At 42.2% G+C, this 16694-nt stretch overlaps 1 protein-coding gene across 5 annotated transcripts in view; it reads left to right on the top strand.

Moving 5' to 3' along the window:
* FAM219A (family with sequence similarity 219 member A) overlaps positions 1-16694 on the top strand; it is a 99988-nt gene that overhangs the window by 50523 nt on the left and 32771 nt on the right. For 2 of the 5 annotated variants that reach the window (XM_072606402.1, XM_072606393.1), the window contains exon 1: positions 2-14982. The exons of the other annotated variants lie outside the window; for them this stretch is intronic. In XM_072606402.1, the coding sequence (XP_072462503.1) occupies positions 14899-14982 (84 nt within the window). In that variant the 5' untranslated portion in view covers positions 2-14898. Of the gene's footprint in view, position 1; positions 14983-16694 lie in introns of those variants that run through there. 5 annotated transcript variants of the gene reach the window in all.

Below are 16694 nucleotides of genomic sequence, written 5' to 3'. Positions count from 1 at the left end.
TGTTCTCAGGGTTTCTTCTAGGTGGACCCCATCTTTAGCTGCTCAGAGAGAAGAGCAGCCTTGCAGGTCTTCTTGTTGAAAACCTAGTTCTGTTTGGTATAAAGCATTTGGCCAACCATTTCATGTTCCCATCTTCCCAGCCCTCCTCACATGTGTTAATAATTCACTCACTTGTTATAATACACTACAAATTTCAGAAAACTTTTATGCTCATCTCATTTGATTCTCACAACGACTCGGTGTGATAGGTAGGGCAAGGATTATCATCCTTTTTTAACAAATAAAGAAACTGAGACTCAGAGGAAGAGTGACTGATGTGGGAATTAGCTGGATCAGATTAAAATACACACTGATATACAATGAGCCTTCAAAATTTTTGCAATTATAAAAACTTTAAATATGCAGTATGTCCTCCTTTTGCTCTTGGCACTGAGTTTACAAGATTTTAATGCATGCTTTTTAATTCTTTATCATGCCATATTTTTGTTGGATATTAATTGTACCTTTGAAAAATAGCTCATTTTTCCAAGTTTGGTCTTGATTGTAGCACATAGGTTTTCAGTAGGATTTAATTCAGACAAGTTCCCAGGCCATTAAAGCATGTCTTCCTCCATCTCTTCAATAAGTTTTTTTTTTTTAACTTTTTGAGATATATGGCATCATACAAGGTCATATCACAGTGTATTCTCTCCATTTAGGAATTTTATAATTCCAGAACAGTTCTGCTTCTCAGTGTAATAGTGTGTTTTATCAGAGGTCTCTCAAAGGGAGAAGATTTTCAGTACCCTTAGAAATAAAAAATGCCCCCAAATATTTTTTGTATGGATGTTTTATAGTCTAAAGAAGAAGCCTAATTTGACAGGTTCACCTGGACTTCTGTCAACTGTTTTAATGTAGCTTTGAATGAAAAAGTGAGTTTAATCAATAAAAATTATCTTTTTCTCCAATCTTTAGCACTCTCATCTTTGTTTGTCTTGAGCGTAACAAGTGTTTTTCTTCAAAGCAATGGTTACCACCTGGGATTTTTTTTTTAACTGGTTTTTTCAATATTCTTCCAATTTCAAGAAGTCTATACCACACTGTAGTAACATTATTTACAAACCCATGCACTGCCAGACCCTTCTTTGCTTGTTTTCTGAGAATTAAGTTGACTTATAACAATAGATCTTCACTTTCTAGGGTTATTTTTATTTTCGTTCCACTTTTTCCTTAGTACTTCAGGGCGATTGATCCTCTTTCATCGCATGCTTGAATGATCCTTGAATACCAGTAGTCACTGTCATATCTCTAATAGTCATTGAAATGGGATCTTTAAGAGCTACATCTTCTGCACCTTTTCTTGAAGCAATATTCATTTTTAAAAAGCACAACAAAAGAGAGCAGTGAATCCAACACTCAAATGAAAGAGAACTCATTTAGGGTATGGAAGCTAGCTCAGTTTAGTTTGTGTGGTAAAAGCCTGATGTTCAGAGCCAAGCCAGTATCAGAAGCACACATACATAACTATCACGATCATAAAAATGGAACCATATCAAATTTTTCGTTGTTCCAAGTAATTCATACATCACTATATTATATGATAGACTCAGAACTCAAACCCAGGTTTTTCAGTGATCTTTCCATCATACTCCTCTTCATTCAGGCCAGAGCTAGTCCAGAGTGGCAGCAGGGTAGGATCCCAGGCAGTCCCTTCCTCTGAGGTCTGAATATTTGGCACCATTGCCAAACCTATTCCCCTTTATGTGTTAGCTGTGAGTTTGATTTTAGATGTTAACTGATCGTATTAGATGTCATTTTTGTAACTGCTGATAAGGAAATTATCTTTGTAAATCCCCACATTATAAAACTGACTGTCATAGCAAAATGTGCTTCTAAAAATTGTTGATTGAGTGTGAGTTCTCAACGGGCGTGGAGAGAGTGATTGGCCATAGTAGTAAGCCCAGTTGATGCTGCTTTATTGCAGCTCTTACTCGAAAGCAGGCAAGGACAGGGAGCTTAGAGCCCAGGGGTCTGGCCTTACTTTTTGTGTTCAGGGAATTAGCCAGTGTTATCAAAGGCTATTCTTCTCTATCCCTGGAATTCCCCTCCACCCTGTCACCTCCCCCCCACACACCCACAATAGAATGTAATCTCTTTGAGGGCAGGAATCATTTCTTTGTATCCTCCATAACCAGCCCTGGTCTTGGCACATGGTAGGCACTTAATAAATGCATATTCATTTGAACCAAAGTAAATTACATGCTGATCAGCCACAAAGCCAAATAAGTTTTTCATACTTCTAAATTTCAGAGCATCTCTGATAGGCAGTAACCTGACTAGATGTCCAACCCTGGGGGTATACACTCATTCATATATCGAGCTTTATATTTCCTTCTTCATTTCCTGCCTCAGGCAGTGCTATTTGAGGTAGGGTTTCCCTTCTACTATTGCTATAACAAGAAGAAATAAAGAAAGAAAATTAAGTGTTTTCAAGGACCCTTTGCAGCCTTCATTTACAGGAGGAAAAAATTCCCCAGGCTTCAAAGAGAATTGAAAGACAGCTCCAGGTCTTCCTTTCCCTCTGAGGGAAAGCATTGTGGGAGGCCACAGGAAATGGGTCAGCTAAACCAGCAATTTACGGTGTTATAGTAGAAGCAATAGTAGGGCAGCTAGGTGGCACAGATAGATAGAGCTTGCTGAGCTCTGAGTCTGAAGTCAGAAAGACTTACTTCCTAAGTTCAAATATGACCGTACTAGCTGTGTGACCCTGGGCAAGTCATTTAACCCTTTTTGCCTGAGTTTCCTCCTCTGCCAAATGAGCTGGAGAAGAAAACTCCAGTATCTTTGCCAAGAAAACCCAAAAAGGGGTCATGAAGAGTCAGATGTGGCTGAAAACAACTCAGCAGTAAAACAGCAGAAGTAATAGTGGACTTGATGTCAGAGGACCTGGGCAGCCACTCCTGTGTGGTCTTGGGCAAATCGCTTAGACTTTCTGACTTTCAGTATCCTCATCTATAAAACAGGGAGACCTCTGTGGTCCTTTTTAGCCCCAAATCTGTGATCCTATGAAAATTGACATGTTTTATTTAATGCAATATTTATCAAGATCAACTCTCTGGGTTGTAAACCTCGGCCACTTTGTTAGCCCTCTTCAAATCTTTTCCCCAGCCTAAATGCCTGTTTTTCTCCATTATCCTTTAGGGATTCATTCATTCATTCATCGCCTTCCCCAAACCACTGCCCATTTTCTTCTACGTGGCCTGTTTCAGAACCTCTGTTCAGGAAGAAAAAACTACAAAATGTCCCTCCTCAGCAAAGCATATCTAACAAGGGTCCTGGGCTTTCAACAACTCATGATGAAAGAGGATTACATTGGGAGTCAGGACCTGGGTTCTAATTTGACCTTTAACACTGTGTGACCTTGGGCATGTCAGCAACAACAATGATGTAAGAAGAAAAAGGCTAGCAGTTACATATTAGCTAATTTTTATCCTCACAACCGCCCTGGGAAGTAGGTGCTGGTATGATCTCTGTTTTACAGTTGTGGAAGCTGAGGGGGACTGAGGTCAAGTGACTGGCCAAGGTTACACAGCTAGTAAGTGTCTAAAGCTGGGTTTGAACCCAGTCTTCTTGACTCCAGGTCTGGTACTTTATCTCCTTTCCCATCTAGCTGCCTCTAATAAAAGCAGCTATACAGCACTTTAAGATTTGTAAAGAGCTTTATAAATATTACCTCATTTGATCCTCCCAACATTCCTGGGAGGTAGGCACTATTGTTATCCCCATTTTACAGATGAGGAAACTGAGGCAGACAGGTTAAGTGACTTGCTCAGAGTTAACTCAGCTAAGAAGTATCTGAGACAGGATTTGAACTCGGGTCTTCCTGACTCTAGATCCAGGCCTTTATCTCACCACTTGGGTACCTCTTCACCTCCCCAGGTTTTACTAAATTGAGGAAACTGAACAAGATGACCCTGAAGTCCCTTCCTGCTCTTGTTCTATGATTCTCTAGATCTGTATTCCCCTGAAGGACAAATTGACATAACTGCATTATCAAAGAATTCCCTACAGGGTACCCTAAAATACATTTCTCTTAGGCATTTAAAATAAAAAAAATAAACAAAAACTGTGTATACTGTTTCTGAAAATATACAGTGACGTCCACCTGCAACCCATCTGGCTCCAGTCTGGCAATTACAGATGATACTTTTCCACAAAGTTGGCTTGATCAGCAGGGAGGCCCCTCCCAGGCCTTTGTCAGTATTATTTTTGTAACCCAAGGGATTGCTTGTTTCTCAGCCTGCCTTAGACCAGCACAAGTTGTTGGGACAGTACACCTTGGGGCTGGGGAGGAACTGAGAGGAATGAAATCCTTCCTTATGGTCACTGATTCACTGCAGCCCATTATGTATTAAGGACCACGTCTTAATTATTAATGTGTGTGTGTGTGTGTGTGTATACACACATACATTTATTTATTCAGTTCTCTACCATGAATCCCAGTTTTTTCTGCCCCTGGCTTTAGTTACTCCTGATTTCCTGGTCTGTGGGTCTCTAGAGAGACATAATTTTTGCAACCGAACATACACATGAAGTACTTTGGAATCATTAGGGAAAACAGGCTAAATGGATGCAAGGTCTTATCAGCCCGGAGTGACTTTGGTTTCCTTCCCACATATAAGTATCCTACTATCTTATCTTTGGAGCTAGAGGTAGTGATGGTCTTAAAAGATATCTAATCCCATTTTCCTCCCTTCCTACCCATACCACATTTTACAGAGGAAGAAATTGAGAAGTTAAATAACTTGCCCAAGCTTGCTTAGGAATTGTCCGACTCCAGATTTGAACTCTGATTCCTTGATTCCCAACTCATCATGTTTTCCACTGTGCTACCCTGCCTTGTGTTTCTGTTTTGAGTTCTTTTCCAAACCAAATGTGGTTGAATTCATAAACCCAAATAGAGACAACTTTCAGAAATACAATTAGGGCCCTGTTCCCCTTAAAACATCAAGGCGAAGGAAACATCATTGAGAAAGTGACACAAATCTAAGCTAATCAGCCAGGCCATTCGGGGGATTCTTCACATTCTGAAAAGATGTTTCAGTTTACAAATGGATTTACCATGGGGCCTCTTCTATTAGGCAGTTACTGTTTAAAATTTTCTGTCCCCAAATTCCTTAACCTATAACTTTTGAGGGACACCTTTCCAGAATTCAAAGTGAGGGTCATCTGTATATTACATATACTTGCTCATAAATCCTTATATCCCTATTCTCAAAGAATTACTCTGATAAAAGTTTGATGAGCACCTGAGCTGTGTAAATCTGGGGCTTCAGGCTGACCACTGAATGACTCACCTTCTCTCCACTCCCACCAGTCCAAACCTGGTTGCTATTTGAGACTGATCCTTTCCTCCCACCCGCAGCCTGGTGCCATAGCCCAAGAACAGAACACAAAGTTTCTAGGGAGGAGAATGTACTCAGGGTAAGGGGACACTGCTGAGCAGGAACAAGAGTTCTGGCTGTGTAGTCAGGCAAGACTTTTCTGGTGACACCACAGAGAGATTGTAGAGAAGTATTCTTACAATAGCATAGCAGAATGTGCTGCCCTTTTGTCCCATGATGGGAGCCCGAGTGGGGCCTTCTCTATACTTAGAAGCCTATTCCTGAGCTTTTGGACACTAGTGAATAGGGGAGGTTAGCTTCATGCCACCCAACTCTGGGACCTAGCATCCAGGACCCAAGGGCAGTTTTGTACATAGCCTTTTACTACCCACCCACTGTAAGCAGTGACATATGACATGCAAGTATTTCCCCTTGCTGATATTGTGCTTGGGTATCAGGGGATAGTGGATCAGAAGGAATATGGGGAAGCGGAGAGGGGTTAGGGACCGTTCAGTGCTTTTACAAAAGAGAGGTTGAATGGCCCAGGAATGGTCTAGGCAGTTTCCATTATCTCTTCAGCCAGGGTCCAGACAGGAGTGTTTGGTAACTAATAATGACTTAGTATCTCTTATCATCTGGGTAGTCTTCATTGCAGCCCCAAGGGGATAGAGAAGCCACAGTGTGGTTGACATGATGTAGCTGTAGACAAAGAGAACTCAGTCTTTTTATTAATTTCATATTGATTCCCAAGAGAACACTTTTAACAGCTGTTTCAGACCTCTGTCTTCATATCCCATTCCTAGGTCCCTCCCTGTCCTCTCATCCCAAGAGATAATGACCTCACTTTTTTCTTGAGGAAATGGAGGCCATCAGCTACACTTCTGTATTTGTGTCCATTCTCGTAGGAACCCAGCTCTTGTCTCTATGAGAGGAGGAGGTTGGATCCTATTACCTCCCACCTCCTCTTATCCCCTTCTCTACTTACTCCCTTCAACCTCCACTGACTTCTTCCCTTCTAGCAAACATGATCACTTCTTCATCTTGAAAAATCCTTTCCTTGATCTTGCTTCCCCTAATTGCCAAACTTCTTAACTATCTCTATTTCCTCAACTCTTTGATTTGGATTTTATTTCCTTCACTCTTATGAAATTATACCCTGTAAAGTCACCAGTGACCTCTTTGTTGCCAAACCCACTGACCTTTTCTTTGTCATTTTTTTTCCTTGACTTCTACCCTATCCACCCCTTCCTTCTTTGAAACCCTTTCTTCCTTTGGCTTCTGTGGCACTCACTGCATTATCCTGTTCTCCTCCTTCCTCTTTATTCGTCTACCTCTTTCTGTGGTTCATGCATTAATAGCCCACCCCATTTGCTAATAGTGATTCACCTCTTGGGTTCATCCCCTAGCTTTGAGCTTCCTGCATGTGCCCTGGAAAAGCTCATGCATTCTAAAAGCTTCCCCTTCATTTGAAAGAGCTTCTGAACTAGGAATCGGAATATCTAGACATTAATATTAGTTCTGCCACATGCTAGTTGTTTAACTTTGGTCAAGTCACTTAACCTCAATGAGCCTCACTTTCCTTATCTGTCAAGTAGAATGGCAGGTTGCTAGATTCTCAGAGCTACTAACAGCTGTCAAGAACCAAGTACAACTTTAGTGAAGGTTTCCTTGAACACTCATTTTGTTTGCCATTCCTTTGCTATTGCTTCCTCTGACTACATTTTGAGGTCCTAATAACATACCTCCACCTTAATCATACCACCTTATTTTCCTTTCCCCGTTATGCATATTCTGCTCTTATTAGGGTCTTTTCACTATCCCACCTATAAGCCATGCTCAACACTCCCCTAAACCCCCTCCATGACTTTGTGCATATTGTTGAACTTAACAAGTATTTATTAATCACATGTATACAGCATACTGTATCAGGATCTTGGGATACAAACAAAACAATTCCTGACCATAAGGAGCTTACATTCTGCTGAGTGGAATTTAATTATCATTGCTGTGCTTATGACTCCTAGGCCTCTATCTCCAGCCTCTCTTTACCTTGAATTTCAGTACCTCATCACCTATTGTCTATTAGTCATTTAAAACTATATATCATGGAAACATCTCAAACGTATGCCCCAAAACAAATCTTTTCATCTAAACTTCCCCATTTATGAAGAAGCACCACCATTCCATTCTTCCAAGTTCATCATTTTGCTGTTATCCTCAGCTCACCTTCTCCCTCCCCCTGCATATCTAGTCGGTTTGCCAGATCATACCATTTGTACCTCCACATCTCTCACAAAGGACCACTTGCTTTTTTCTATCCCAACATAGTGATATCATTTCCTCTCCCAGAACAAAGGACGACAGCTACCACACCCAGGCCCTTCTTTTTTCTCACTCTACCTCAGCCCATCCTCCACACTGCTGTCAAAGGGATTTTCTTTAAGTACATATCTGACCATATCTCTCTCCTTAATGAATGCAAGTTACTTCCTATTGCTGCTAGAATCAAATTATAAACTCCTTGTTTCGCTTTTAAAGCTTTTCACAGCCTGTCCCCAACCCCTCTTTCCAGCTTCAGGGGAACTTACTCACCCTCTCGTACTTTGCATTGCAGCCAAGCTGATCTCTGTTTCTCATATATAGCACTCCATTTCCCATCTGTGTACATTTGCACTGGATGTTTCCCAGGTCTGCAATGCACTCTCTCCTCATTTCTGTCTCATAGGATTAATTTCTTCAAGACGAAACTTAAGTATCACCTAGGTGAAGACCTTCTGCTGATGCCTCCCTTCTCAAGCTAATTCATATTTAAATAATTTTTATTTATTCTGTATATACCTACATGTATCCTCCTCTCCCATTCCCCTCCTCTGAGATAGTTTCCTTCACTGTATTTGTATCTCTAGGGCCTGACACATAGTAGGTGTTTAATAATTGTTAGAAGGTAGCACTTGAGTTGAGAAATGAAGGAAGTTAGGGGTTCCAGGAGACAGAGTTGAGGGGAGGGAAGAGCACTCCAGACATGGGAGACAGCTTGTGCAAAGAAATGGAGGTAGAAGATGGAATGCACTGTATAGGGAACCGAAAGCTCCCCACTGAGAAGTGTAAAGTCCAGAAACAGGCTGGAGCCAAGGGTGAAGAGTTTTACATTCCAAACAGGTGGTTTGCTTGATTCATTACACACATACACAGATAAGCAAATACAAAGTAATTGGGGTGGGGGTGATCTGGAAAAAACCATGTAGAAATTTCTCAGACCATTACACCTGCTCTGACTTCACTTCTCTGCCTCTCCAGTCTTGACTCTGTAGTCAAGATCTAGGAGTCATAAGCTGACTATCATGCCAAAGGTACTCTCCCCTTTCCCCTCTGCTTATCCTAGAGACAATTGGGAGCCACCCAAGCTGCTGGAACAGGTGAGTGACCTGGTCAGACTTTAGGAAGATTATTGTGCTTTAGGAAGATTATCATGGCAGTTATTTCAATGGACTGGAAGCTAACCTCCAAATAAGAGGTTATTGCAATAGCCAGGCAATAGATAATCAGGATCTTCTGAACTAGGGTAATGGCTATGTGAGTAAAGAGAAGGGTACAGATGGGAGAGGTTTGGAGGTAAAATTGAAGCATCTTGACAACTGAATAGATATGGGGAATAGGGAGAGGAAAAAGTTAAGGATGGCTCTGAAATTGTGAGAGGACTGGAATGGTGGTGCTCTAGATAAAAAAGAAAGATAAAAGGTTTGGGAGGAAGAGTGAATTTGGGAGAAAATAATGAGTTATGTTTCAAACAAGCAAGTTCAGGGTGTCAATGGGACATTCAGTTGGAGATATCTAGCAGGAAATCAGGAGACAGATGAGGACTTTATACATAGATTTGGGACTCATTTGCATAGAGAGCCATTGAAGCCATGTAAACTAAAGAGAAGACAGTATAGAGAAAGAAAAGAAGGCAGCATTGGATCTTGGGCAACCCCTGAGATAAAAGACATGCATGCTGGTCTGCAAAGGAGATGGAGGTGTAGTCAGACAGCAATATCATGAAAACTCAGGGAGGAGAGAATATCCAGCTGGAGGGGGTGGTTAACTGTATCATAAGTTGCCTAGAGATCAAGAACTGTGGCAACTGAGGGGAAAAAAACATTGGCTTTAGCAATTAAGAGATCCACCACTGGATCTTTGAAAATCTTAGAGAAAGCTATTTCAGTTGAGTGGTTGGGTCAGAAGCCAGATTGCAAGGGATCGAGAAGCTGGAGGGACACAGCACAGAGTGGACATGGGGCCATGCCTGCCCTTCCTGGGAGATGGGCCCTAGGACCCACCAGATATAGAAGATAGAAGATTAAAGCTTGCAGAAAGGAGACAGAGGGAGTCTTCATCTTGAGGAATTTTAAATCTGCATTCTAGAGAAGAGGAAAAGAAGAGAAAGGAAAAAATGGAAAAATAGTTATCTGCTGTTGGTTTGTCCCAAGGAGAGCTTCGATGGATGGTTTCACAAAAATGTGTGCCAAATGGAAGATAAGACTTCTGCCAATAACCTGTGGAAAACTACAATCAACTGGCACTTCGTAATGTGGCTTTTGCATGTAACACATTAACACTCTTCTGTTTTAATGTGATAAGTGATAAGTAAACTGTATATTGGAAATTCTGTATTTTTTTGAGCAGACAAAAACTCAGGATGTTTAACAAGATGGCCAAAACTTTCACTATAGTCTCTTTATTTTTGCTCAAGTAGCTATCCTGACGCTTCAGAGATAAAATAGTACTCCATAATAATATCTTTCTGCTTTGGGTAGCAATGATTAAATCTGTAATCAGTTTTTTCAATTACATTATCTCCCTTTTATAAAAAAATTAAGTGGACATTTATGGCTTTGCAAACATACATCGTGTTTGTCTTGTATTTATACTGACTTAATGTTTGAACCTGTCAATTTAATGACTAAGTAGAAGAAAATACCTAAAAACTAATTTGTGTGCTCATATGAAATGAGCACACGTTTTGATTCCTCATACCTTTTGATTCACTAGATGCTCATTTGTAAGTAAATAAAATATTTAATTTGAAAAAAAAAGTTGAAGGGGAAGAAAAGGAGGCAATGAGTGTAAGAGACTTCCTTCTTATCCAGTGTTTAACTGGGAAAGGGAAGAGAAATACAGGAAAGCAGTTTGAGGGTGTGGAAGCCGCAAGTGAAAGTATTTTTGTTTTTAAGAGTGGAAGAGATCGAGGTATGTTTAAAGAAAGCTGGGAAGGAGCCAGTGGTGAGAGAGAGGTTAAAGATTTAAAAAGAGGGTGCAAACTCTTGGAGGGATCTAGAGAGAAGAGAATCGTGGGTGTCAGTGAGAAGCGCCAGCTCCTCAGAGAGTAGGGAACAGGTAAAGATGCCTCTGAATGGGAGATTTTGAGGTTTAGAATTGGGGAAGAGGAGGCTTCTGTTATCTTGGTAAAGTAGAAGGAAACTCCATCTCTGCCGGGGTGGGGTTGTGTTGGCAGGCTGTGAAAGAAAGGAAAGGTTTGGACTGCTATCCTGGGGGGTGCAGTAGATGATGACACAGGGAGAAGGGGGCAAGGCAGAGGACAGTATGAAATAGAGCGGATTCACTCTAGAGACAAGATTTCAAACGGAGGAAAGTGAGGCTAGAGCTAGGGGAAATGGACTGAGGGAGCCTAGAGGGTTGTGGGCATGATGAGAACAGAGAATATATTCAGGAGTTATGAGGCAGAGAAAGAAGATGGAAGGAGAGAAGAGGGAGGAGAAAAATTTCAGGATTCTGGATCTTAGAGATTTTAAGATTTATATAAGGCTAAGATCAAGAATATGTCTCTGATTCCTGTAATATTCAAAATACCCATTCTATCGCATAATTATTTCCTGTGGCTAGTCATGTTTCCATACATAGGTTGTAAGTTTCTTTTGATCAAGGACTGTTTTATGTAATCCTAGTACAGGGCCCCTCCAAGCCTAGCACAGGTCTTGTCCACATGTTAGGTGAACGATGTATGTTTTGTTGTTTTTAGTCATTTTCAGTTGAGTCTGATTCTTCATGAATACTTTGAGGGTTTTCTTGGCAAAGATACTAGAGTGGCGTACCATTTCCTTCTCCAATTCATTTTACAGATGAGGAAACTGAGGCAAACAGGGTTAAGTAACTTGCCTAGAGTCACACAGCAAGAAGTGTCTGAGTCCAGACACTTGAACTTGGGAAGATGAGTCTTCCTGACTCCAGGCCTGGCACTCTATCTACTGCTCCACCTAGCTGACTGTGAGCAATACATACTTGTTAGTTAATCAGTTAAACATTTAATTAGATTATTTTTTTCCCTCATCTGAACTGTACTTTGTCTAGAGTCCTTTACTGAGTTGACAGTGGCGCAAAGCAAGCTGAGAAGAGTAGCACAGTTCTCTGCCTCAGCCCCCCAGGAAGGAAGAGAACTCTGTAGGTGACTCAAGACCCCAGCAGGAGCAGGCTGTTGTGTGGCCCTTGTCCCAAAGCTCTCAGTTAACTCTGAAGGTGGGAAACATCTTAGGAAGTTATAAGAACACCAGGAAATCCAACCAGATAATTGTTAGTGTAGCCCACTGCAAAATCCAGGGTCAAAGCCTGAGGCTTCCCAGTGAATTGACTGTCATTTTCTAAAACAGCTACGCCTTGTGGTCCCTGACCCTGCCAGAAGCAGGATAAAGGGTTTTACATGGGGCTTGGCCATTTGGCATGGTGGCATCTATCCCTTTGATTTGGAGCAGATTCAAACATCCACTGAGGGGGCCTCAAGAAATGACTGGTTGAAATCTTGGCTCTATTGCTGAGCAGAGGCAGAAGGAAATGAATGTGGTATCTCTGTTACAATTCTAGCTCCCCCAGAGGGTTCCAAGGGTGCTAGCCTTGTGGGTTAAGCAAAGGTCTTCCATCTATAGGGCTGTTGCTCAGACAGACAGACAAACCTGAATCATTGTCCAGTCCTAAAGATATACTACTACCCAAGAAAACCCCTAGAGTTCTGTGCAGCCTTGAGGGGCCAATGAAACTGGGGTGTTCCTTAAGGAAAGTCCTGGCCATGTTTCCCTGGGTGACTGGCTCTGCTTTGTCTTTTGTGAACCTTATTGGCTCATGGTTGGCAGCTGTGGGAAACTGGAACTTCAGAAGACCCTACCTATCATCTCTGCTGTCATCTTTCCATACAGACTGCCTCAGGCCAGGAGAATTGCTGATCATTTCTTTCCTTTTTTTTTTTTAGTTTTTTTTTCCAATTTATTTATTTATTTTTAGTTTTCAACATTCACTTCCATAAGTTTTAAATTTTCTCCCGCTCCCTCCCCAATACAGCATGCAATCCTATATGGGCTGTATACACACATTCCTATTACAAACATTTTCACGTTAGTCATGTTGCATAGAAGAATTATAATGAATAGGAGAAACCATGAGAAAGAAAAAAGAGCAACACAAAACAAAACAAAGAAGAAAGCCTCCTGCTTTGCTCTGCGTTCCAATGGCATTTTCCATCGTGAGTCCTTAGGAGTTGCTGTAGGTCCTTGCATTACTGAGAAGGGCTGAGTCTGTCAAAGTCAGTCATCACACACTAGGGCTTTTACTGTGTATGACGTTTTCCTGGTTTTGCTCACTTCACTCAGCATTAGTTCATATAAGTCTTTCTAGGATTTTCTGGAGTCCACCTGTTCATCATGCTGGCCATTTCTTAAACACAACCCTGCCCCCTGTCTCTACCTTTCTCTCCCAGTCCCTTGTTCTTCCCCTTTCTTTCTATCAATCTAGGCCTTGCCTTCTTCACCTATAAAGCTTTCCTAGACTACCAGCAAACACCAATGAAATAGAAGCCAACTCATTGCTTTAAGAATAAGGACTGTCTACATTAATATAGTGCTTTCAGGTTGCAAAACACTTTCCACACCTTATCTTACTTCATAAAATGTTAAAGAAACTTGAGAGATCATCTATCCAACCAATTTATTTTACAGATGAGTCAACTGTGGCCCAGAAAAATGAAGTGGATCACATAGTGAGTTAGTAGCAGAAACAGGTTTAAAACTCAGCTTTGCCAATTCCCAGGCAGTGTGCTACCTCCCAGGGTTTCTCATCAACTAGATAACGTAGTGTGTAGTGTGTCAGACTTGTAGTCAGAGAGATCCAAGTTCAAATCCTGCCTCAGATACTTACCGTTTGGGTGGGCAAAATCACTTAACTTCTCTGTGCCTTGGTTTCCTCTTCTGTAAAACAAGATAATAAGAGCACCTACTTCCCAGCATTCTTGTGAGCATCAAATGACATAACATATGTAAATGTTAAAATGCTGGCTATTTATTATCATCAGAGGCCCCGTGGCTGGCACTGCATTAATCCCTCAGGCAAGCATCAGCCAATGAATGGAACTGTGAGAACAGAAATAGTACAGAGTTTTGACCACAAACAGGAGAGTTCTTTGTGAAATTATGCCAGGATTTAAATTCTCCCTGTCCCTTCTCTGTACTTCTTCCCTCCTTTTCTGGCTACTCTCTCTCATTCCTCTCTGAGGATGCCCCTCCCCTGGCTATTTCCAGTCTCCCCTCCTCTCTGACCCTTCTACCCACTCAGGTATCTCTTTCTGTCAGGATAGAGCTTTGAGGATTGGGGCTAAAGGCAGCACTGCTCAGTATCAGCAGGGATTCAGGATTGTATTGGCTGGTAAGACAGTCCTAGAAGACATAAAGCTGCCCACCCTTTTGTTTGGCGTGAGGGTTTGCTTAGTGATATACTGTCAGCAGAATCAGCCAGACATGAGGCAGAGACCAACCCTGCATTTTACTGTACGTACACAGACACCCATAAGTCCTCACAGACATAGTCCCTCTGAGAATGCCCCAGCCAGCTTCCAAGAAGTCCTTCTAGGCCCTGCCTGTCCTCCTGTCACCTTCACTAACCAACGCCAGAAGCCTGAGAGTACACAAGCCCTCAGGTCCATCTAGCCTTGGAGAGAGGAGCAGGTAAGAAAAAGATCTTGGTGTGTTGTTGTAGGCAGAGGCAACCTGCTCTAGGAAACCAAACTCACTATGTTGCCATGACTGTCTATTCACACTGAGGAAGGACATATGTATCTGGGGCACATGGGGAGAGGAAAAGGAGAAGAGGGAATCCCATTATACTCCTCTAAAGGTGTGAAGCTTCCATATTTCCCCTTGGAATTTATAATTCTCATCCCTCTTAACTGTAGCTTTCCATGTCCCCAGACAGTCTCTCCATACCTCCTTCCTACCAGAAGCTGGTTTCCCAGGAATAACCTTCCATCATCTTCACATTGAATCATATCCAGAAACAATAGCCATATGTGAGGGGCTGGGTAGTAGATTGCTCTGTGTCAGGCTGACTGTTCTTTCCTTCAGATACAGATGCCTTGTGGATACTGCTGAGGCTGCAAGAGGCTGACAAGATGCTCTTGTCCTATGTGTCTGGGGTCTTGGAGGAGAGAATCCCAAAATGAATAGCAGTATATCAGAAATCTCCATCCATCTGATCTCTACAAAAGAGCCCCTGAGGATCAATGGCCTCATGTTCCTCAAACACTTCTGTCCCTGACAAGCTTTTCTTAAAATATGGCAAAAAGGAACCAAGAGTTAATTGGCCGGTAGGATATCATAAAGCCTGGCATTTTGCTCCCTCTAGCCTTTGAAATGGGAAAAGTAGAGCAAAGAGTTAGTTTTGGGCCATAAGCACTTCTTTCCCAGGAGTCCCCTAAGAAAACAGCTCCTGTTCCCTGGAGACATAATCAGTCCATAAGTTAACGAGTCCCCAACTGATCATCTGCTATGAATGAGCCAGTCTTGTGCTTTTGACATTTCAAGAAGACATAGTCTCTGCCCTCAAGGAATTTGTCTTGGGAAGACAAGACCTATCCACTCTTGGGTCTCGGGCCACAGGCTAGTGGCTGAAAAGGAGTGTTTAAGCATTAGATTTGAGTCCATGGGCCATTGGGAACATCAGGGGAGCAAGGGCAGATGCTCAGGGAAAGGGGCCCTTCTTGAGGAAAGGAGCTAAGTTGGGAATGGCTGTGATTGTGTGAGGAGGCGGAAGGAGCAAGAACAATTGGAATGATTTTTAGCAAAGGGTGATGTGCGGGGGCTGAGGACAGAGGCAGGATAGGTTTGGGGGAACAAACCAGAGGGAGCTGAGCAGTTTCTGGGGCAGCCTGTGCTGCTGAAGTCCTAACTGAAAGAATCTCAGGGTAAAAAGGATACTTGGGGGTCACTGAGTCAAGAATGATGGTACCCTAACAAAAGGAGCCGATTTTTGTCTCCTGGCTACGGACCCAGGAAAGCCAGTCTCCAGGCTGAGATTGGAGTGCTTGCCCCTTTGAGTTCTTGGAGCTTTTTGCCTCTAGTTAAGAGGTTCTCAACCATTTTTGTGTCATGGACCCCTTTAGCAGTCTCTTAAAGCCTATGGACCTTTCTCAGAATACTGCTTTTAAATGATTGAAGGAAATAACAGATCTCAGATAAAGGTTAATAAAAAGAAGACTGTAATTTTTTCCAACCACATTCAGAGACCCCCTGAAATGTACTCTTGAACACCTCAAAGGTCTATATGTACCAGATTAATCCCTGCTCTGAATCCTAAGGGTCCCAAGAAATAGGCCCTGTTCTCAAATAGTAACATTAGAATGGTAATCCCTTGTCCCCTGGGATCCTCTGAGTCCTTCCAGGATATCTCCAAGGGAAGGAAGTCTTCTGATGATATCACTAATAGAACCATTCACTCCACTCTCACTGTCTTGTTTGCTACTAACATATGGAACTGAGGAGGCTCAGTTTCCTCCCCTCCCCTAATCTTAGCCTGAGTCCTACAGGACTTCCATCTGGTCCTGTCAGCCAGCTTGGTCCTTCTCTACCGTAAGCTGCTTTCTCTTTGTCCCCTTCGTACAGAGAGTCCCCCTTAAAAGGGGCAACATGGAGCTTCTCGTGGATTTGGATTACCATTCATTCACCATGCAGAAGACAAAGACCCCCATTTCTCACTGCTCATATCCTGCCCAGCCTACACAGACAATTCTCGTCAGCCTGTTCCTTTTCCACTAGTCTGAAGAACATGGCTATCTTAAGGCTGACCTTTTTGCTGAATTAGAATTGATACTTTGGAAGCCAAGCACAAGTCCCTGGTACCTTCCCCTAGAGATCCCCTACCGTGTTGAAACTGAGCCTTCCCACGATGGGTTGAAGCCCATCTCTTTTGTTATTATCAAATACGCATCTCTCCACCTTTTTTACAAGAATAACATGAAAAATTTTATCAAGTGTTCAACACTGCTTGGTACGTAGTAGACACTTAAATGATTGTTAACTG

This window comes from Notamacropus eugenii, chromosome 1 (genome assembly GCF_028372415.1).
Source record: "Notamacropus eugenii isolate mMacEug1 chromosome 1, mMacEug1.pri_v2, whole genome shotgun sequence".
NCBI lineage: Eukaryota > Metazoa > Chordata > Mammalia > Diprotodontia > Macropodidae > Notamacropus > Notamacropus eugenii.
The sequence above is the reverse complement of the archived record's forward strand: the minus strand, read 5'-3'. Positions and strand labels throughout refer to the sequence as shown.